The 24,409-nt window shown below is 36.7% G+C and overlaps 1 protein-coding gene across 3 annotated transcripts in view; it reads right to left on the bottom strand.

Moving 5' to 3' along the window:
• The window catches only part of LOC145688047 (serine/threonine-protein kinase ATR-like), a 297,516-nt gene that overhangs the window by 160,332 nt on the left and 112,775 nt on the right, over positions 1 to 24,409 (bottom strand). For all 3 annotated transcript variants that reach the window (XM_081761752.1, XM_081761751.1, XM_081761753.1), the window contains 5 exons: positions 22,331 to 22,444; positions 20,424 to 20,555; positions 15,122 to 15,372; positions 8,145 to 8,372; positions 769 to 940 (listed from right to left, as the gene is read on the bottom strand). In XM_081761752.1, coding sequence (XP_081617878.1) covers positions 769 to 940; positions 8,145 to 8,372; positions 15,122 to 15,372; positions 20,424 to 20,555; positions 22,331 to 22,444 — 897 coding nt within the window. The remainder of the gene's footprint in view (positions 1 to 768; positions 941 to 8,144; positions 8,373 to 15,121; positions 15,373 to 20,423; positions 20,556 to 22,330; positions 22,445 to 24,409) is intronic.

Here is a 24,409-nt window from a genome sequence, read left to right as displayed (position 1 = left end):
TCAAATCTTATTCTGTGTTCTTCCCTCAGAGTAAGCGCCCATGTTTCGCAACCATACAGAACAACAAGCATGATTATCGTTTTACATATTTTATGCTTCAAATTTCTCGATGGGATTCGCGACGACAAAAGATTTTGAACTGATTAATAGCACGAATTCCCTGCTTTTAGTCGACATTTAATTTCTTCATGAATATGGTTTTGGTCTGTTAATATTGATGATCCTAGACATTTGAAAGTATCCACAACATCGAAAGTATTATTTGATATTTTACTTTGTGATGTATTAGGAATATGAATTCTTAAACCATGTGCTTTTCCTAATAACCTACACCATTTAAATCAGGATTATTTTTAATCAATTTAGTACCTTGTTGATTTACGAAAGAAATAAGAAATGCTTTACGATTACGTATCAATCCCACCCCAGTTTCTTCACATTTATCAGAGCCTTGTGGAAGCGAAAGAACACTAAAAATTTCTCTGCTAATCATTTTAGTATTTCTAAAATATTACTTAGAGAAATATTTTGTGTTGTCGCCAGTCACTGAAAAGAAAAAAAAATCATTAAATCGATTATGACTTCAGAGGCTTAGATGATGAACTGAGCAGGATAAAATACTATCCGAAAACGTTAACGGATGTAATGAGTAGTACTTTGAACTTGGCACAAAAATAGAGTTTTCAATTATTTGATTTCTGCAGAATCGTGATGAAGTGTAAAGTGTGCACAAAAATGAAATAATAATATCATTATTGTTATACTTACGGATGAAAGAAGTGGACCACAAACGGGATCACTTCGACCATACTTGTGGATTACATTAGCGTAATCCGTAATGAAGTTTTTAATCCACTGCATGTGCTTAATACGTACATCAACGTTATCGTGCGATACAAATTTTACCGCCTGCTTCAGTAAGTGTCGCAACTTGGACATCCTGGAAATAAATTTTGGAAATATAATTAAGAAAGAAGTTGAAAATGTATTTCAAGCACAAGCACACATTGACAAATTTATCACACTGGCATTACAATGCAAGTATATTTAGATTGAAAAAGAAAAGAAAAAAAGAAAAAGAAAAAAAGTAATGCTAAAAATTTTGCGCCCAGGCTCCCCACCACCCAAAAACAAACCATTTCTTATGTAAGTTCCAACATTAAACTTCTGCTACCTAATACCATTCTAACCTCCGTAGGTAACTAATACTTCACTCATCTAAGTTCCAACACCCTTGAAGAACCAATAAGCATAAACCCCGAACCTCAAAAGCTCAGTACATAATTCCCAAGCCAACTAGCTTACTTGCTCTAACCATGAGGTTCGAGGCTTGTACTTACTAATTCTTTACGGACACTGAGACCACAGGTAAGTGAAAGTAAGTACTATAATCAAATAACAGGCAATCCCATAGAGCACGCACGCACCGACCCATAGACGAGGCAAATACAAAAACAAATAGTCCGCCCATTACTACTCCAGTTTTCTTTCTAGCTACGATTCATATACGACCTGACATTTTGTAGACAAGGACAAACACACTACACATCCCACTAGAACTATCTCTGAAGTCTCTAACCAACATACATTCAGTCGAGTTTATCTGTTCCTTGTCAAACCATACCGTTACATATTAATGCAGACATGCAAAAATTACTAATAATGAGTCCCTTACAAATAGAATGGAATATTTCTACTTCAAAAGCATCCATCTTCACCAAATTAAAGACTACCTTACCATTCCTATATTACTCAGGAATCTCTACATGTTCCACAACATGATTCCTCAACCTTACCATAAGAACCTCTCGAAAATACACTCCAACCAGCAATATTCTATCAACGTTATCTGTTAACAATACAACCGAGAAATAAAGACAAGAAAACAAAAGTAAAAACCCGCCATATCAAACTCCGTTACTCACAACCATCCTAGCGTCAATTTTGAACCTAGTACAGTATGTTTGATGTGATGATGGTGAGAAATCTTGGGTGATGCCTTATAGTAGGTCTGATGTGCACGTAGGTCAAGAAAAGGCAATTCTTAAATCTGACGTCCAATAAAGAAGAGTGACTGTAGGTGGTCAAGACCACGTAAATTTAACTCAGGATTTGTTTAGATATTGTAGAACTAATTCCAACGATGGTTGCCCGTGGACAAATAGGAAAATACCATGTATGAATCAAAGTCACAAGACATATTGAAGTGGTGATAAGCGAACTACATCTTCTAGACGGTCCATAGATAAGTTGGTGTATCAAAAAACCATAAGAGCCCCATCGATTTGAAGGTAATGATCAGTAAAGATTGGGTAAGATGAATTAAGAATTATGAACTGTCTTTTAAAAGTTCGAAATTTATGTTAGAAGTTTTTCAAGATTACTAAGGCTGAGTAAATACGCAGATAGAGGTTCAATAAATGGACCGAATAAAGAATAGGAAATTATGTGTCTTTTTAAAGTATGATAGGAGGGCCTGGACTTGTGGTTGAAGAAAGTAAAAGGGGAAATCAAAGATGAGTTATTTGAAGCTGTTAATAATGGAAAAAATCGGTATTCCTCCGTTAAAGGGTTTGCGGATTATAAGGAAACAGAATATAGGGATTTGGACCGTTTCTGGAGTAAGTAGCAAGATGGTAACCTGGCTTCTACAACCATACAATCACCACCTTGCAGTGGATGTTGCACTTGAGAATGGCTATTCGAAACTGACATACAAATCAAAATTATAAACAATATGCAAAGAGCTCATATACTCACCACATCACTCATGCCCTACCCTATGTACTGGCATATACCCGCTATCTGTTCCGCCACACCGACCACAATCCTATTGTGAGCACATTCCAACCAAGGATATCCCCTCAACTTTATCAGCAAACGATTTAATTGTGAAAAAAATACTCACCGAAAGAAAGAAAACAATGTTAAACTCCCTACTCCAATTTCCTTACCTAATACTACACCAACCACCATTCACTAAATAAACTAATAAATCTTGCGTATCTCACACTCACCCTCTCGGTGGAAACCGAAAAATCTCTCAATCTATCCTAAAATAATTTACCGAAGGTCCCTAATCTTCATTACGAGAACTGCTCCCTTCAGAGACACTGCAGCCCCATCGAGGAACTGAAAGAAATCCAGATATTAAATTTGTCCTATATTCCATACCAGTTTAACCTGTCAACGAAGAAACGTTTTCCATCATTTCAGTAGCTGTGGTTATTTCAACTTAATCTACATAATAAAATCAGTATTGATTACTTCGCGGTGCTTTAGGTGCAATTTTGATTTTCAACGACATTCACTGATTTTCTGCAGCACTCAAAATTTCCCATCACATACAACCCATCATAAAAATATGTTTAAGCATAACCCCATATAAGAAATAGGTGTTCTTAATCGTCAATAATACTCTAACGCATATTCAATCTTTTCTTACACGCTTCTCGTTCTGACTTCTGACTTTTCACATATTTTACTTCTTATTATTTGATAAGTTCTTCACCGATTTATGTATATTTATTTCTCAATTACTTTTCCTTTTTTTTTTTTTTTTTTCAATTTCGAGCAACAATAGGAGAGAAGAAAATATGGTGATCGTGAAAGAAAAAATTAAAATTCGAGATTTCGAACGGATTTACTCGCTTTATGGCCCTTACATGCTAAGAAGTTATTTTTAACCGTCCGGTCTTCACGATGTATCAAAACTTTTTTTTTTTTTTAAAGGTTCTAACGATTTTGTTTATAATTCACACATCAACATTTCATTCTCAACCTTACACTGTGATACAAGTCATTTTTCATTTTTCTGGAGAAATTCTACGAGGGACAGTTTACATCTGGAGATGAGTTCTCGGTAGATTTTCTCAAAAATGACTCAGGCGATTTTCTTCATATTCCATAATTAAATATTTCATTACTTTATTAATAACCTGATAATATTGTGTATCTCAATAATCTTGGGAGCTCCCTCATGGCTATACAGTTAGTGTACGCGCCTTCGGAGCGGAAGCTCATGTGGTTCAGATCCCACTTTAAGCTGTACGTTCACGTCTCATATAGCCTGACTATTGAACGGGATGCTAAATTACGAATCAACCAACCAATCATTAGTTGATAAGGCAGATATTTGAAAGATGAGTCGCCGGTACAGAGACGGTGCAATCAGCCCAAAGTTATTCAGAGTCACCAAAGTTTCGGACAGACGAACCGACCGATTGGTTTTAATCTAATAAAAGCATCCCTTCCATTGCTGGGCGGGATTCAAGTTACATCTATTAGCTGCAACACCACACCCACAAGGAGTAGTTTATTCTTGGTGGTGACTTTTCCCAAACGATTTTCTCAAAAACGACTCAGACGATTTTCTTCTTATTTCATAAATAAATATTTCATTAAGAACCTGACAATACGGCAAACCTTATTTGTCCTGAAAAAGTCCACAAAGGGTAATTTACTTTTGGGAATGAGTTATTTTCGACGAATTTACTCAGGTTGAAGGAACTGAAGAGAAAAAGTTTAGTGCGGTGGCTCGTATCTTTCATTTCCCTTCATTTATTATTTCTTCACTCTTCTGCATTCTTACCGTCACACTCGTCCCACTATTTTTATCATTTTCCTTCATTTATTATTTCTTCACTCTTCTGAATTCTTACCGACACACTCGTCCCACTATTTTTATCTTATTCTATTAAACTTATCTACTTCCAGCCTGATAACATCATAACGTGACCCTGAATTCAAGCATGTACCCTCCTGTATCACAGCTACCTCTCTGTTCTTTTCCATTTCTTCCTATCTGACGAAGTGCTTTACCGAAAGAACTTATAGTGTACTTTGTTAGTATGTCTGATTATGTTCACCAATTCCTTATTTTCTATTTCCGCTTCGGGTTTCCTTTGTCCTAACTATATCTTCTAATCTTCTAATAAAGGGTGCGGCAGCGTTTATAGTAGGATATTAAAAACACACCATCAGGCAGTAACTATGATGTATTCATTACCTCTTATGTCAATTAATAGTTAAAGGTATGCAATTTACTAATGTGTAAGTCATTGTCCATTGCATGGATTACTTTATGAATATGACTCCTGTCAAATGATGCCCCTCTGCACAACACATTCATCTAGGCGGCGTTGGAAGCTTTCCAAAACTCGGGGTAACGTATTCCCTGGGACATTGCCGACGGCAGTTCTGATGCGATCCTTTAACTCAGGAATGGTGGCACACAACGTGTTCGGAAAACTTCTTGCTTCAGGTAGTCCCAAAGGAAAAAGTCTGCACATGAAAGATCAGGTGAGCGAGGCGGCCAGGAAATGTCACCAAAACGGGAAATTACTCTACCTGGAAATGTCTGCCGCAAGAAATCCATGCAAATTCTGGCTGTATGCGAGGTCGCTCCGTCTTGTTGAAACTATAATTGTTCCACATCCACATCGACCATACCTAACTGGGGAATAACGAAGTCTTGCAGAATCTTTAGGTAGCGTTCACTGGTGAGAGTTACAGCCACACCGCTGTCATCCTCAAAGAAGTAAGGACCAATAATCCCAGAGGAAGCAACTTCACTACACTGACACGAGAACTGTGCAAGGGCTTGATGTGCAGTTCATGCGGGTTTACATCACTCCAATAATGCATATTCTGTTTATTCAGTGAACCACATAACTCGAAATGAGCTACATCTGACATCAGGATGGTGTGCAACATTTGTGGATTTTGGCGAAAGAGATCACGCACGCATGATTAAGCAGAATGTTTCTCGTGAAACCCAATCACGAGGCCTAATTTTCTGAACAATCTGCAGCTTATATGGGTGAAAATGGAGATCTTCGTGCAATATTCTCCTGAATGAGCGATCGGATATATGCACAGTTTGCGAATGACGACAAGCAGATCTTTTTTGGGCTACGCAATATTGCAGCACGAACATTTTCCACGGCTTCTGGTGTCCGCACACTTCTTTCACTTCTTCCCGGTTTGCCATTGCAAACAGAACCTGTTGTTTGAAATGCACGTACCCACCTCACAATGGTCCGTCCATCTGGAACTTTCCCATGACGTCCCAAGTTGAAATGTTGCCGAAATAGACGCTGGGTAGCAATAACAGAGTCGTTATTTTTGAAATAACTTTCAACAGCAAAGGCACGATGCTGTGCACTCCACCGCTTCATAGCACTGTCACACTCGAAATGGCAGCTCATTAGTACACAAATGCGGCACGAGCTGGCGCGCATTCATGCAGTACGTCATTGCACACGCAAGTCAAATTACGCTATGAACGCTGCCGCACCCTGTATAAATAAAATAAAGAGTTAGTTTGTGTATTTGTTTGTCTGACTGTCTGTGAGCGGCCTGGGAACCAGACGAGTGGACCGAGAGTTATCAAAGTTTGGTCACGGATACCTTGGTCCAGGCCCCAGACCAAGGTGAAGCGTTTTTGTCAAAATTCGAACCAGGGAGGGTCTCAGGGGGCGTTTACCGGGACAAGTAGTACAAAATGACCTATATTAGTGTCGAATTCATAGTTTTCGTGGTCGTTGAGATCAATGGTGAGACTCCAGTCGCATTAACTTCCAAATTCACCCTATTCGGTTGCGGGCCGAGGGTCAACAAGGGGGGGGGGGGGTGAGATACCGACACACATAAAAGTAATCCAAAATGTCCAATATTAGTGTCAAATCCATAGTTTTCGTGGTCGCTGAGATCAATGGTGACACTTCCATTAGCGATGACTTGCAAATTCAGTTACCATTGTATGCGTGCCGGAGGTCGGTGTGTGGAGGGGGGGGAAAGATACCAAGACATTTAAAAATAGCCCAAAATGACCGATATTAGTGTCAAATACATAGTTTTCACGGTCACTGAAATGAATGGTGATACTCCCACAGTCGTTCACTTCCAAATACAGCCCCCATGCGAAGAACGGGTATATTCAGCTAGTAGACAATAAAGTTCCCGGTGAATAATGTCCTTTCAGCTTTCTACTTGTCACTTCCTCTCTTGATATACATTTTTGTTAGAAACAGTTCAGCTCTAAGGCAGCGGAGCACATTATGAAAAATATTTCTTTTTCTCTTTGATTTCTGCCCTCTACTCCATGCTGGAAACAGAGTTTCTGGGAAGTAAGTAGAACTGTCAGATTCTATTGCTCGACTGCTGCTTCTTGATTTCCGTTTATCGTCCCTTTTAGCAGCGAGGTTATATGAGACGGGACCTACTGATTAATGTGGAATTCGAACCACATGAGCTTCCGCCGGGAATCGAACCCGGGTCTCCCACGCGAAAGGCGCGTACGCTAACCGCTTAGTCACGAGGGAGCTCCTTCAAGTATGTTGAAATATTATCCAATTATTCAAAACATATGTGCGCTCTTGACGATATTGTTCTGTGATGGGTCGCTTTGTCTGGTTGGAAAAAAAAATCAATCCTGTAACTTAATTGTCGCACTGTGTATATAGTATAATCTAACTTATCCTCCATAAGTAGCAATTTTTTTTTTTTTTTTTTTTTCGTAAATACTAACGTGAAGGACAGCTGCGTGAGCAACGAAGACATGATGGAAAATAACAAATGATTCAGTTATGACTGCAAACGGCAAAGCTGTGACACAATGTGCGCTCAAAGTGTAAAAGGTACCATTTACGGTGAATTTTGACTCTTGTTTTCATTACATTAGTCGATTCACTATTTCCGAGCTTCTTTAAGATGTTCACTACTCCTTCAGAGAACATGTTGCACCTCGTTCTCACAATTTCTACAGATAACTGAATAATCACATACAGCAGTAAGATGTCCTCTACATTTCAGTGAACAGCCATTCGCCTACTCTCATCCTCTCACGGCACGTACTTCTTCACGCAACACGTCTGTAGCACACGCACATTTGCCATGATAAGAATTTGGTCTTTTCTAACCTGAAACTTTCGAACAACTCGAATGTGTGATGCCGTTACATCTATTTTAATTTTTGATATTTTTTTAAATATTATTTGTACTATAATCTGTCGTAGTGTGTATGCGTGAATGAAAAATTTTACAGCACAGGAATTTATCGACAAACTCTTAATAACATATAACTTTATTACAGTTTTTGATAATAACTTTACAACCCCTGTTTATTAATAAACAAAACTTACCTACTACCAGATATAACTGTATGTTGTTCTATTTGTTCCCTCACTGCCTCTGGTATAGAAGCTCCCATAAGAAAATGAAGTTCATTGAAATACGGATGTAGCACACGATTATGTTGAACAATCAGGTAATTAAGCAGATCAGAAGTCTCAGTAGGATATACTTTAAGAACTGGTTCCAATGTCACTGCAATAAGGCTTAGAAATGGTCCAATTTCGGCAACTCCAACACTATAAAATAAATAAACAAAACTAAATATAAAGTCACATGGTAGTTCTCTAAATATATACTTGAATACATTCTATATTTTAATATCTATCTTTGGGTTTGATCACGAGCTCGATTACGAGGAAGAAGACTCAGGATAAAAATTGTCAAATAAAGTGGATCCTCAGCTTTCAGTGACAGCACTTACTCGTGCAAGAGAGCACCGACAGTGATTGAAATATAGATAGGAGAAAATTGATTACAAAGCATTAAAAGTAACACAATTTAATGATTCTGTATTTTGAGTACTCGCAAAAACAAATGTATTTTCGTCAATAAAATGCACTTAGACAAAATACACAAAATTATTAGGTACCTCAAAAAAAAGTTTTGTTGGATTTTCACATGATATGAGTTTTTCATATATGAGTGAACTTCAAAGACGGAACGAAATAAATGTAGATTTGACGGGAAAAAACTAACAGAATTACACGAAATGTAGGTATGAGACTAACAAAACATAACCAAGGTCACCACTATAGGGTGAATAATAAGGGAGGATAAAAGTTACTATGTAAATATACGAAGAAGTGTAGTATAGTCATAGTGAGTAAATCAAGGTTATAGCAGGATATCTCACTGTTGCGAACTCAGACTGTAGAAAATATGAGCAACCACAGTGGAAAGAGGTACATATTGATTCAACGCGCGGGCGGGAGAGCCGTCCAGTACGATTTCATTTCTCCGAGCACTAGTGGAAAACACCAGTAGCTAGACGAATAAGCAATACAGTCAGTCGAATTTGCACCGGATTAGACTACAGTATAGTCGTATCAGAACAGGACGATCACCACTCCATGTGCGGCAGGAATGGAGACGAAGCAGGTTCAGTGCGCCGAGACAGAGTGCGTATGTGCGGTGCCCTCGTCAACTGGAGGTAAAAAATCAGACTCAGGAAGCGAACCATATCAACGAAAGATAGACGAATGTCATCAAGTTGCAAGTCCGAGTTAACAAGGCAAAGTGTGTTGGCGCGAGAAATGTACACACTGAATTTTCTCATCGGAAATTCGACCAGCGAACAAGGCAATTGAGAGTCAGTTGAAGCTGTCGAGTAATGCCACGTCGGTGTTGGAAGCGACAATAAGTAACAGGATCATGAAAGCAGACCACGGACATGCAACAGTAAACAGTGTGACACTAAGAACATTATCTGGAAGAACAACATTTTCTTAAAGAAAGCACTCTAAAAGAATAGAACTCACACATACCATAAAATGTCGGTCAAGGAAAACGTATGCTACTAATTTAGCCATATGCCAACGTTAAGCTCAGTTATAAAGTTGTCGTACCATTCCGTGACGCCAAGTACTGTCATATGTCTTCTCTAAATCGAAGAACATAACAACACGGTACTCCCGACTCAGAAAGGAGTCTCGAATCTGGCCCTCGAGATTAGTAAGATTGTCAGTAGCGGACCTGGAACAATTAATTCACATTGACACTTGTTCAAGAGGGAATTTTTCTCTAAATACCACATCACCCGCTTGTTGAATATGCGTTCAAGGAGCTTACTAGACGGAACTCGTAAAAGCAGTAGGTCTTTGGTTTCTAGAACTCATTGCGACTTTTTTGGTTCAATATAGGGAGGACAAGAGCTTCACGAATCCACAGAGGAAAAGCCTCATCCGACCAGATGCGATTAATCAGTTGCAATAATACAAGCTGAATATCGCGGGAGACATTGAGCAACATATAGTAAGAGATACGAGCATACCTGGTGCAGTATGTGACTACTCACAAAGAGCACAGTCACGTTCAAGAAGCGTAAAAGGAGCATTATAATTCTCGCTGTTGGCGCTACAGAAGTTTAACTGGTTCGACTAGAGATAAGAGAGAAGATGGCAGAACTCTGTCGATTTAATGTGGTGACTCGGAAATATACGCAAAGTAGTGACCAAAAATGGCAGCTACCTCTGAAGGGTTCGCCTCTATGGCAGCATGAACACACCTAAAATAGAAGCATGGTCAATAATGGAGCGAATGCAACGCTACATAGTAGACATAGGTGTTCGACTATAGCAAGACGAAACGTATTTTTTCCTGCTTTGGCGCTTTAAGCAAATGTCTAGCAAGAACATTCAGAATGAGAAATTGTTTAAGTTTTTCATCAGTTGGATGACGATTAAAAGTGGCACAAGCTCGCGGACGGGTCAAGATAGTCTCACAGGGTACCGCAGACACCGTGGAACTTGGTCGCCGCACTCTGGAATGGAACAGATATCAGCAGCGATAATACTCTGCTCGAAGAGTTCTGCAACGGCAGATACAGAGAGATCATTAGGACAATGCAACTCACTGAGATATCGGAATTTTGCCCCAATTAGCACGCTTCAAGCTGAAGTGCGGTGCTCAGGGGCAACAGGGAGGCCTTCGATAAAGAACGGACAGTGATCACTGCCACAAAAATCAAGATGATCTCTCCATGTCAATGAGGCCAAGAGGGCAACACTGCACAAGAGAAGGTCGATACATAATTGATATCGTGGGCTGTGGAAAGGTAAGCAGGACTGCAAACATTCAGAAGCAGCTCACTTCCGTCTAAAAATTTTGTAACATGGCATCCGCAGCCCTCTGTGCGTATAGAGCTCCACACACGACGATATGCTTTAAGATCTTAAACAAATAAGATGCCACTTGAAGTTGATGATAAAGCTGAAGCAAATCGGCGCCCAAAATGGCTCCAGTGTGTGGAATATATAGCGGAAAAATGGTGAGCGTGCGAGGGAAGAAAACTCGTACCGCAACTGCTTGCACTCGGGAAATGATGTGATATGACGAGAATGAAAGGAGTCAGAAACAGCTATGGCCACGCCGACAGCTGCGAGACGATCATCGTGTTTCTCTCAGATAGAGCATATAACCAGAAAAAGAGAGAGATAGAGATGACTTGATACGAGTTTTCTGCAAACAGACAATTGCTGGTAAGTTGTCAGATACCAGTTGTTTTATTTCTTCAAGTTGACCACTGAAGCCGTTCAGGCTTCATTGAAGCAGCAATACATCGCGAAAAATTAGCGTTTAATACGAATCTTCCTTCGCGTGCCAATGAACGTCCACTCAATATACATCAGGTCGTCTTCCATTATATCAGCTTTCAGCGAAACTGCAGGTCGTTTACAAAAGAGTCCAGATTTTGGTTTTCACAGAAAGAGAACGGGGTCATTGAATGGCATAAATACTGGCTAAGTTTCACGCAAGCGATGTAAGGCTAGCGACGATAAGATGGAGTACGCCAATGGCTACTACTAACAAAAACACGAGTTGTTTTGAAAGATCGTATATATTGTACGAGTTCAGCTAAATTCATCCGATCGGAATCAAAGTTGGCACTTAACCTGCAATATAATCTGTGAAATATTATGTTATGCAGTCTTTGAATTCCAGAATTATGATCGCTCAAATTTTGTGTCCAATATTTGAAACCAAAATCCTACGCAATAAACTCGTCCGATCGGGACCGAACTTGATATCATAGTACAAGTAGAATTTCACTCACTATATAAGCGTGAAAAACGTTCTGTTGTGCAGGCTTACGGCTCCCGAGTTATGGACGGTCAATGTTTGACTCATATTTCTAAAAACAAAACTCCAAATATATGTAAATGATTCGATCGAGATCAAATTTGACATGGAAGTATACCTTGACGGAAGGCTCACGGTTGAACCGTATGAAATCTCATGTTATGGAGGCTCACGGTTCCAGAGTTTTGGGCGTTCAAATTTTGTCATGTTTTCGAAAACAAGGTGTTTTCTTTGATACAGTTTTCCGAAAGCGCCTATTATAATTATGTTTATACTTTGCAAATATACATTTTCGTAATAACTACAGCATAATATGATTCAATCTAAGAAGAGAGAGTGAGGAAGTTTAGTGTGATGGCCCGTACCTTCTATTGTTTTCTAAATATAGCGTAAATTTGTCTTCTTACTGTCAATATTTATTATGAGTCGAACTTCCTGTATTTGGAATACAATAAAATATTAATACTAAACAATAATTAAACAAAGCCTGTCCAGAAAGTAAGTTTCTCTAGGGCGGTAAACACGAAGAAACAAGTAACAAACATTTATTGCAACAGATACACCAAGTGACATTATTTTTCAACATATTCACGATCGGAACTCAGACACAGACTATGGGATCAACTTTTGTATTCCGATGTCGTAAAAGTTATCCGCCTGGGAGTGAAACCAGAATTCCAGTCTCTTCTTATTTTGATGTTAGGTGTCAAGTTGCTTCGTCACCCACCTGGCACACAATTTCTAGACACCAAGGTGTGTCGTGACAATAAGGATCGGTAATGTCTGCTATGTTCAGCTATCGTGAAGCGACGTATCTCCAAAACGTGTTGCCACACTAACTTCATAAGATCGTCTGTCATGAGAGATGGCCGCCCACGTCGCTCTTCATCATGCACACTCTTGCGACCTTTAGAGAAATGCCTGCACCAACGACCACAAAACAAAGAGTACCGACTGCTTTTACGACATCGGAAGACAAAAGTTGAATACAATATGTTCAAAGGAATACAATACGACAAAGATCTGAATTGCGGCGGTCAATATGTTGAAAAGCAATGTAGTACTGTATCTACGGCAATAAATGTTTTAAAGTTACTGTGTGTTCTTTGTGTACCAACCTAAGTAACTTACTTTCTGGATTCACCTCGTACATTAACGTAATATCTCGGTATTATGAATACACTCAAAAATATAAAAAGTATACCATAGTATCGCATAGCTATAATCTACAACCAACATTCCTAACATGTTCTACAGTATCTAAATTTTTGATTTGTTGTGTTTCAAAATTTGAACCTTTAACATATTTCGTGCTCCTCAAGCTTCATTTCTAAAGATACAATTATCTTTTTACAGTCTGTTAATCATTCATCTTGAATCTGAGTTGACTCTTCGAGGTGCTTTTCGTACCTTTTGTGAGCACTGTCTTGTTAACATCACTTTGCCTAATAGAAAATCTGAACACTTTCCTTAAATCTAATTGCATTTTTCCTGAATATTCTGTGAAATATAGAAACTTCCTTGACTATCGGCATATTTTGGAGCATTTCCCTGACTCATTTTATTTTTCCAGACTTTCTATGGTGGTTTCTGACATTCAAGATCAGTGTGAGCCCTGTTATATTCTGTACCTGCAAGCTTCCACTCTAATACATTTTCATTAAGTAGTTAAATGCAGAATTAAAAATGTAGGCACCATGTTCATATCGTTGTCGGAGTATTTCTTGCCAATGTGGTACTACCAGTATTCGAAAAGTCACGATATTATTAAAATGAGAACGATTATATTTCTTACTTCCTTTCATTTATTTCGTTAATTTGTGTAACTAAAATATATTGATTACATTTAGTTTCGTTAATGGAATAATCGTGTGTTATTTCTGCCATACTGTAAACATGATCAATGAATATGGAGATATAAGGATACAAATCTACTTCGGGTTCTTCTTTACAAAATACATCGTCTAGCTTATGCCCTAGTATTTTTCTAATTCCTTCAAGACGCAAAAAACCAGCAGTGTTTTACTGGCATCAATACACAATCATTTTGGCACAATTCAGGTACGTTTATTAGAATAATAACAGTGAAATAATATTTTTTAAACACTGTTTTTTCTTACAAAAATATTTTCCTTTGGGATAAGGGGGGGGGGGAATGAAACTGAGACTATATAAAGCACAGTTTTAAATGGTCGGGCTCAACGTTTATATGGTCTTAGTCCAAATTCTTCTTTTTACCGTACCAAAAAAAAAACCTCTTTTTTTGGGTATTTTATAAAAGTTTTGTTCTCAGAAGGGGGACATCGTATTCTAGTGGTTAGAGCGTTGGATTCATGTCCGCGTTGTCCAGGGTTCGATTCCCGGCCGGTGCTTCCCCAAATTTCGGCGTCCATCCAGTCGTGAGGCAAACTGGGAAGTCACGTGAATAAGAGACGGTCTAGTCACCCGGTTAGCGATAGGACGACGCGACGCGCTGACCACGCGTTCGTCGCTAGGCTGGACGTATTTCGACCAGTCGCTAACAGATGGCGTGAAACGGCCCAGGCCTACAAATCAGGCCGTTACGTCAAGTGGTTTGGTTTGGTTCTTTTTTTTTTTTTTACTTAGTTTTTGAAGTTTATCGCAGTTTAACAACGTGAAACAAAAGTAATTCTTAAAGATTCCTTGAATGTTATGTTATAATGCCAACTCCAGAGAGTTTTCAGTTGCGTGACGGAATAGAATACAACAAGGTACAGTACATAGTGAGATTCATAATTTTAAGTTAGTACGGAAATGCATGAATCTGAAGTTGCAAGATTTGAATCTAAAAGTAAAAACAAAATAAAATGAAAAAAAAAAAAAAACTAATAAAAACACCGGAAAATCAAACATAACACACTGAAATGTTCTTGGAATGCTAATATTAGGGGTAACGTTGAACCTGTCCACAGTGCGCAAAATCACTCTTTAAAGCATGAAACAAACTCGCAACAAATGATAAGCTAGTATAAATTGAATGGTAGAGGGAGTACAGAGATTGTACAGATTGTTAAGTATACTCAAATTCCTTTTTTCCGAAGTATTGCGCCTGACAGATCCAACGTTACCACTATATGGTTAATGTGTGTGCTCCGAAGGAAACTTCATTAGGTGACAGGGAAATCATGTTTCACTCTTTATGATACATAAAATAAATTTCACTTACGTTTTTATAAATGACATCCAGGCTTTGAAAATATATTCCGGATAGATTCCTTGTCTAACGTCGAAAGCACTTTTCAGCAACAGAAGAATCTTTAGTTTGAACTGGGATATCCTCTCTGGACCCATTAGCTCTATTATGCTTATCAGTGTCACCAAAACCCTATTTCTAGTTGAATCAGACGCTGATTTACTCATTAATTTGTTCTCAAGAAATACAAAGACTCCTAGAAGATGTGAATGTAAGTAACGGGCCTGTAATTAAAAAAATACCACCAATAAGATCATTATTTTCTACAATTACATCACCTTTTTTATCTCTTTTCCTTTCTAAATCGAAAGACATTTACGCACAAAAGTCACAAATCTAATATCTCCTCTTTTCACCCATGAACAATTTTAAAGTTACTTCAGAATTTATCATACTTATTGGATTGGTCGAAGTTTTCATTCCCATAATAATTTGCGCATAGTATTCACCGGTTTGTTCCAGTACCTTCTGTCATCTTTCTGTCAACTTAATGATTTCATCTTAGCAAAATTTGTAATCTTTCTGGGCAAAAACTGTTTTAGGTAATGTTTCTTCCATTTTTTTTCTTTCCTTAAATTTCATGAAGACCAAAATAAAAGTAAATACGACGGTAGAATGTCTTGCGAATACAACGGATGAATCAGAATTTCCCAACCAAACCTAGTCTTGAATATAACATGGGGTACTTCGTTATTCTGGTGGATAATTGGTCTTATTGAAGCAGTACTTGCTAGACTCAAAAGTTTGGTTTTCAAAACGAACTTAAAATAAAAGAACACTATTCCAACCTTATAAACAAAATATAATCTTCCTTGGGTAAAGAACTCCCTTTGGTGTGAGAGGTAGCAGTTCATTTCGCTTCTCTCGCGATCTCATTCATTGCATATTATTGTACAACATTCATTTTTCACTGCTCGCCACGAGTCGTTTTAAAAATATATCGTTTTTATTATGCATGCGAAAATAAGTCAAAAAGTTTTTCTTCCCCACACATTATACAGAAACCAATCAGTAAGGCAGTGAACATAACCAAGGTGCTAGAAATAATTTTTAGCCTTGATTTGAATATTATGAGTATGTCGGCTTTCTCCTTCATGCTATAAATGTGGATAATTCTCACTTAGGACCTTGATCGCTTTCTACTTAAACCGATCTACCCGATGTGAACCATCTCCAGTGTAAAATTTCTTCACAAAACTTCGAAAATCGATTTTTTTCTTTTTACCTCAGTCATAGCAGACATCTCTTATGCGTTTGCTTGGGTTGTTACCTTTCCTGAAATAATAAAGTATGATGTACTGAAAATGCTGCAGACTTCCTTTTTCAATCTTCAATGGTAAACTGACTACGCAAAACTACATCAATTTATATAATTTCTTGCTAACATGCACGCTAATATAAATATATGCTACAATACTATCTAGCGAAGTTAAAGGACAACTAATCGCTACTAAAGTATTCATTCTTAGCCTAACGAATTTCTTTGGCCAACCATACACTTCGAGTATTTTAATTTAATATTGACGTTGATGGCATTAGAAGTTATATTGTTTAATTTACATTTGAGAAAAAAATCGTAAACAAGCAAGTAAACTAAGCCTAATCAAATATTACTCTCTCTCTCTAATACTACACCGCCTTCGTAAGATAATACTGTCCCAATTGAAAGATATTTACCCACATGTGATATACAGAAAATTCTTAATTGTATTTATTTATTTACTAGCTGAAACTATTTGAACTGCCTTTTCCCTTAGGATAACCATTTCAATTAAAGTGCAGAAAAAAAACAAAAAAAAACTTTATAATATACTCTATTTTGGCATAAATTTTGAAATGCTCTACCTCCCTCCCTAGGAAAGCACTCGTTAATCAATGTGACATGATTTAAAAAAAAATAGGTAGGTACTGTTCAAAAAATCATTTGGAATGGGTAAGCGGGTTTCCGTGATGCGATCGCAAACAAAGAGAGAACGAAGTCTGTGAAGAAAACTATGTGCAGAAAAAAATATGGCAATTTGCCTTTTTCCAACAAAACCGGAATTTTGGAAAATGAAGGGTCACTCGTCAGTTTATTTTGTAATGAAGAGTTTACACAGAGTTTCACCTTCCCCGCTTAAAAGGCTAGTGAAATACTCTATTTTTCGAAATAATTCTGTACTCTTTACCTTTATTTCGACGCGCTCTTTAATCAAAATGATGATTAAAACCTAGCTCGAGGTATGTACTTAATATGATCCAAAATTCATTTGTTTTCACCCGTCTTGTTGCAATATGATCACAAAAAACAAACGACTCGCTTCCAACGAAGATTAAAAAAAAAATTAAAAAAATAATAAAAAAAACGATAGGACACACATCTGCTTACTTTTAATGAAGAGTTGATATGCCGAGTTTCATCTCCGTAACTTGAGGAATTCATGTGGTACTCTATTCTGGGCAAAGCATTTGAATCCCTTTTACCTTGCTTGGAATACACAGTATATTGGAACAATAATGGAACTTTTTAAATAAAAAAAAAATAAATAATTAGGTATTTTACCAACTGTAGTTATGTTTATTCAAAATACATCCCTTCCGCATCAATACACCGTTGGCACGTTTAACCAATGCCAGCACAGAGTTTTCAATGTCCTTTTTTGGAATCGCCTCAATGACCCTCGTCACGGCAGACTGAACGTGTGTAACATTGTCATAAAATGTTTCATTCATGATCAATTTTAATTTTGGGAATAGGAAATAGTCACACAGCGATAGATCAGGCAAATACGCACCATGTGGAAGCACACAGATTTGTTTCTTAGCCAAAAAGTCGCAAACTGCGACGGTTCTGTGACATGGTGCATTGTTGTGCAATAAAGACCAACTGCCTGGCGCTCGATACTTGGGCTTTACGCGAACGACTCGCTTCCACAAACGCTCCAAAACACTCAGATAATATTCACCATTAACAGTTTGACCTTGTGGAATGAATTCCAGGAGTATAATATGCGTGGAATCGTAAAAACAAATCAACATTTTCTTCTCACGTGACTTTTGAAAACGCAAATTTTTTCGCTTTCAGAGAAACTGGGGACTTCCACGTAGCCCTTTGGCTTTTCTTTGCGGGCCGTACTTGAAACACCAAGTCTCATCATCAGTTACAATCGATTCCACGAATGCTGTGTTTCGTCTGGCTGTTTTAATCAGGTCCTTGCAATGTTCAATATATTTTTAATTCGGAAACTAACCTAATCAGACTGATTTACAGGCCAGTGAAAATTATATCATCATATAAGCGACAGTCAACGTGAAGTTGCCGATACCCGTTAGGACTGTCTCAATTAACGAATTCAGTTGGGAAAATTTTCCCCAGCTATCTAATAATAATTAAAAACATAATTCAAAAATTCGCTTAAGTATATGGGATACGAGCTACATATATCCACCGTTATCCGTAAACGAATTGACTCTATTCACGAACTTGGTCAAGATAATCACTCTATCTATATGTTGCAAAAAATATTATTTAAAAAAAATCGCTTACATATATGGGATATGGGACAAAGCTACCGTTATCCGTAAATGAATTGACTCAATTCACGAACTTGGTCGAGATACTGCTCTAACTATTTGCTGCAAACAACGAATTCAAAAATTCGCTTGCATCTACGGGATATTGGCTATAGATAGCCATCGTTACCCATTAACCTTTTAGGATTTCCACTTTTTGAGGTAAATTTTAGACTTACAGTCAAACAACTACTGCTTCCTTACTATTTATCGTAGGATCAAGGTTCATACCTCTTTTTTTCTTTCTTTTTTCTTCAGAATAGAGCATCCTTTCCAACGGTACTACTCGCGCTTGTCCGTATTATACATCAGAAACGGGGAAATTTGGGAAAACCGGGATATTTTTCGATTTTTTTTTTTTTTTCAAAATTTGTGCGCCTATCTGGCCTCGGCCTGAGTTCACATAGGGATGTGAAAATCTCTTGAAAAATACGTAGTTATGTACATAATGTGTGTGCAAAATTTCAATCTGATAACTTGAAAACAAAGTGCAGCAAAAACTTTTGAAAATCTGAAGGTGACCCACTTATTATATATATATATATATATATATATATATATATATATATACCGGTATTCTAAAAATTTCCTACATTGCTATTTAGCGTAGGATCATGGTTCAAACGTAATTTTCTTCAGTACAACACGCTCTTTCCAACGGTAACACTCACATGCTCATATCAGATACCTGAAATGGGAAATTCGGGAAAAACCGGAATTTTTTTTCTGAAAAAATCGCCCTCTCAGAATATTTGCGCCCTTCAGACCCGGGTTTACGTAGTGATCTCAAAAAACTCAGAAGTGCACACAATCCGTATGCAAATTTCAACTTGATATCTTTAAAACCAAGGACATGAAATTTTTGTGAAATTTGCCTTAAGAAAGAAAGAAAGAAAAAAAAAAAAAAAAACACTGTCACGCCCCTCCGTCCACCATCCGGTTCCGAAACGTATTTGGAGTGTTCTTTGTTCCATGCTTGACTTGACCAATAAAAAGAATCGGTTTAAATGCCTGTTATAGGACCTAAATAAGCGGTTAAAGACAACACTACGCTATGGTAACATTTGTTACCATAAATCCTAAAAGGGTTAACGTTTTAACGGACTGATTTCATTAACAACCTAGACCGAGATAATTCCTCTAGTTATCTCTGGTTCAAAATAGAATTCGAATGGCTTATATGTATGCGATATCAGCTATACATAGCCTTCGCTAAAATGTTAACGGCAGAATTGAAAAAAAAAAAAAAAAATCAATACCGTTCAAGAGTTATCGTGCGGAGTAACGAACAGATGATTAACAACAAAATCTTATAAGTCTCACTGTGTGATCCTAGTAGGGCAATAAAATATAGCCGTAATGAAATAATTACATTTGTTGTATTGTTATTAGGTAATAAATATAACTTACTAAAACCTTTGATGGCTTATTTGATTGTATTGGACATAACTAGTTAATAGTCTCAAGAAGTTTCTCCTTATGTCAAGGTTTCTTTGACCGCAACGTAATTGGACCTGCATTTAAAACTAACGCTAACTTACTTCAGAAAAATTTACGCCCTCATAGCGATACCAAGAATCTTACAGAAGTTCCATCACTAGTTTGGTTTGTTCGCATACAGCTTTGATAATATTTGCTTACGATAACTTTTCAACAAATCCTAAATTCAAAATTAGTATATGTACCTCACTTCGAAATAAAAAGATATATCAAAATTACTTACAATGTCCTCGGCATTTATATCCTCCTCAAATCGAACTTTAAAAATGGGGTCAAGAGCAGCCAAATTCCTGATCGATGAAAGTACTTTCTCAGAATCCTCAGAGTAATACAAAAGCAATTCTTGCACAATTTTCTGGGAAAAAAAAAATGTAGAATACAAGAAAATATATCGACAATAAGTTTCCACCTCTAACGTCGAAGAATATCACTTATAACAATATTCTTGCTTAGCAGAGAAGTTTTAATACAACTCACAGCCTTTACCTAATACATTTCCTTATATTGTCAGTTAATTTATCATTTTGGCGTATATTGTCAATTAATTATCAGTTTTGCAAAAGACAGTCAATAAAAAGAAAAGCTTTTATAAAACACCTTAATTTAAAAATAATAAAATAGGTAGACATATAAACTAATAACAACTAAAGTAGTCTTGAATTTGGTTCTAGTCCTTGAACAATCAGCCTGCATCTTGAAGAATGTCTTAAGAGAGAGAAAAGTAAAGCAATGATAAAGGAACACAACATTTACAACAATCTCTATGCTTTCATCCATGCATTACACGCATGAGTGTTATGTATTGGCCATGTGAATGACAAGTCAGCGCCCTAAATTCAAAGTTAAAGCATTACGTCTAATAAAAATTACATCTACATATTTTATTTACAAATGATCGAATAAGTAATACAATTAAACAAAAATTAAATTCTACAATGTATACATACATACATACATACATATATATATATATATATATATATATATATATATATACAAGGGCGAATCCAAGGGGGAGGCTATAGCCCCCCCCCCCCTTTGACGCTCAGATTTACACTGGATAAAATGGGCTTCTATCGTGCTTTACACTGGAGAAAACGGCAAATTATGGTCTAGCCCCTCCCTTGATCATATCATGGATATATATATATATTCAGCACATCCACTACAAATAATAATTTGCTATCCAATATGCATAAAAGATGAAAAAGTATATAAGAAAGCGGAGAAAAGAAAGCTGTGGAACTTAAGGTCAATCATAATCTAACAAATAGAGCTGATTCTAACAAGATTAAATGATTACTGGTTATATGAGGAAAAATTGGTAGGACAATTGATTTAGAGTTTAGCTTCCCGTTTAGCATTGAGGCTATATGAGACATGGACCTACAGCTTAATGTGAGACATGAACTGCACGAGCTCCCACTACGAATCGAGTCCGAGTCTCTCGTCTCGAAGGTATGTACTCTAACTATAAAGCCACAAGGGAGCTTTGAGGAAAGAGATTATAAAGAATGAAGGTACAAGGAGTTATCACAATTAAGGCTGTGTAAAGACAGATAACTTGTGAAAGTCTTGTTAATTTTAATATTGCCCGCTACACAAGTATACATTTGAGCAAATACAGCACATAAAAATGTCAGTTAACTATTAAAGATAAATATGGTTCGAAATGTGACAAGTTCTGCATATCTATTACTTAAAATAATAGGCAAGAACAGGATATAGATTGAATGTATTAGGGATCAATAGTTTTGCAGAACGGAAGATGGAGAAACAAATTCTCAGTTCGGTTTAAAATGCTGAAGTATATGTTCCAGCCAGTCAGAAGTAAGTCGCAACATTTTCCGAGGATATCCTTATCATATCAAAACCACCAAGAAACCAGATAACAAAGAATTTGTTAGTTCAAGTGGGCAATATACTAACTAGGATTGACGAACGGCCTAAAAACTTACAACGCACACAATGGGTTGATTAGTTAAGCATAAGTTAATGGTTATTCATTTGCTGCGAAAGGAAGTTAAAAAAAGACATAAGGGGTAAAAAAAATAGATGTTCTAGTAAAATGTAAGGAAGTCGTAAGTATTCAGCACATTTGGTATTGAATTTTTAATAACAACAACCTACCTCAACTTTCGTTATCTTGAAAGACAATACGGATTGATCAAGTCTGGCCTCCATGAACTCTTGTATTCCTTCAATTTCATCAGACGCCCGAACTAGCAAATACGAATATATGTACTGGAAAGAAATAAAAATAACAATAGGAATATGACATTAAATAGTCATAATTGGTCATATTTTTCAGTATCTCTATTTTTGGACAAAGTAATTGCGATACAATAACTCAATCTCCATTTTTTTTTTTTTTTTTTTTTTTTTTTTGTAAACATCAGAACTGAGAGGACAAAAGAGCACATTTTTAATAATTAAAGAATATTATGCATTAGAAATGCTAAAATTTGAAACTATTTTTTAACGTACTTGTTGGTAAGTTTCTGAAGTATTTTGATGAAATTATGTACCTACAAATCACGGAAAAATACATAATACAAAGATTAAATTTTTACATTTGAGTGTTTGTTATATTCTTATATTCACTGTTGCAAGACACGTTTTTCACATTTTATGAAAGAACAGTTAAATTACATTTTATGAAGTTTTGTCTCAGCAATAAAAATTACAAATATTTCAGAAACTTAATTGGTACTTATGTCCGGTGTTGTTTAGTGAATATAGTGATACATTACTTGTGAAGAGAATTGGTTTCATTTATTCTTAACACTCATCTAAAATGATAATAAGACTCACAATCATTGTTAACTCCTAGCAAAACACACTACCCCATTTACAATTGTAAATGTACACTTCTCCAAAATATAATTGCGCATCAGAATTTTTTTTTTTTTTTTTAAGTTCCTTAAAACTGTCACTTTGGCAACAACGTATTCGAAACAGTAGGAGGGGAATTCACAAAAATGAATAAAGAGACTTCCGAACACAGCTCACAATTCACTGTTTGAAATATTCAGCTTCTCTTTTGTTGATTAATGTAATGATACTTTTATTTCCAAGAATGAATCAGAAAGAGTAAATTCTTAACAGCCTATCTCTTCCTATTGTGTCGGTCCTATATACGTGAGGTATGGAGCCAATGACCCCTTGTTACATCCAAGGAATAACTCTGCATAGTCTAATTACGGTCTCTTACAAGTAAGGGGTCCAAATGGATGAATCGAGTTGCGGGATGAGACATAGTACGTCTGATAGAGGATGTGAAAATATGTGTATGTGCAAAGTTTTAGCGGCTGAGCACCGTAAGAAACGGAGGAGGGTCAAACTTGGTGGGGAAGGTCTATGCTATGTTATAGAAATACATCAAATAAAGTGTTGAGACGTAAAAATAGTGAAAGATAGACAATACAAACAGTAGTAGTTTCACATATTGGCAAAAGAAAAATGGGCAGAGTAGATCATGAACCTCCGCTGCCATCTTGAAATCCGCCATTTTGAAATATGTGATATTTTTTGAAATGGAAAGGTAGTCATGTGATATATCAATTAGGGCCAGCATGTTCTCAAAAAGTCAATTATGAACTATAGTGATCATTATGTGTACTTATTTGGAAGATTTAGTATCAACTTTATAGTTAGGCCTATTTACGAAAATATAGGAGCCTGATACTTGTATGATGAAAGTTTGGATTATCACGAAAACAAATTTAAGTTAAATATATCCACAAGCCAAGAAAACTAACAGTGAAATTTGATATCCAAGGTATATATTAGTACATTATTATTTATCACATTAATTCCGATTTGCTTCATATAGTGCCGAAGAGAACTGTTCCGGTCTGGAAGAACCGTTTCCGCTTTGCTTTTCGCTTTTGGTTGAAAACAATGTGGAGTTTATATAGCTAAATTTTGCTAAATGACATACTTACCAATATAGACCATAACACAATAAAATCTGATAGATTGGAATACAATTATAATGTACTGTATGTAGACCACCATTCTTTTCACAACTTGCTATATTTTCACTCAACTTCCTTTGTCCACCTTCGTAAGCAAAAGTAACTTGGGACGAGCGTATCTGGATGAAATATCTGTCGCATGTCGCATCATATCGCATGTGATATCTAAATGAAAAGTGGGCTACTGCAGTCGAATGTATTTTCGTAATAATCCAAACTTTCAACATAC

Source organism: Thermobia domestica, chromosome 6 (assembly GCF_964235325.1).
Source record: "Thermobia domestica chromosome 6, izTheDome1.hap1.1, whole genome shotgun sequence".
Taxonomy (NCBI): Eukaryota; Metazoa; Arthropoda; class Insecta; order Zygentoma; family Lepismatidae; genus Thermobia; species Thermobia domestica.
This window is presented reverse-complemented; position numbering and strand designations above follow the sequence as displayed.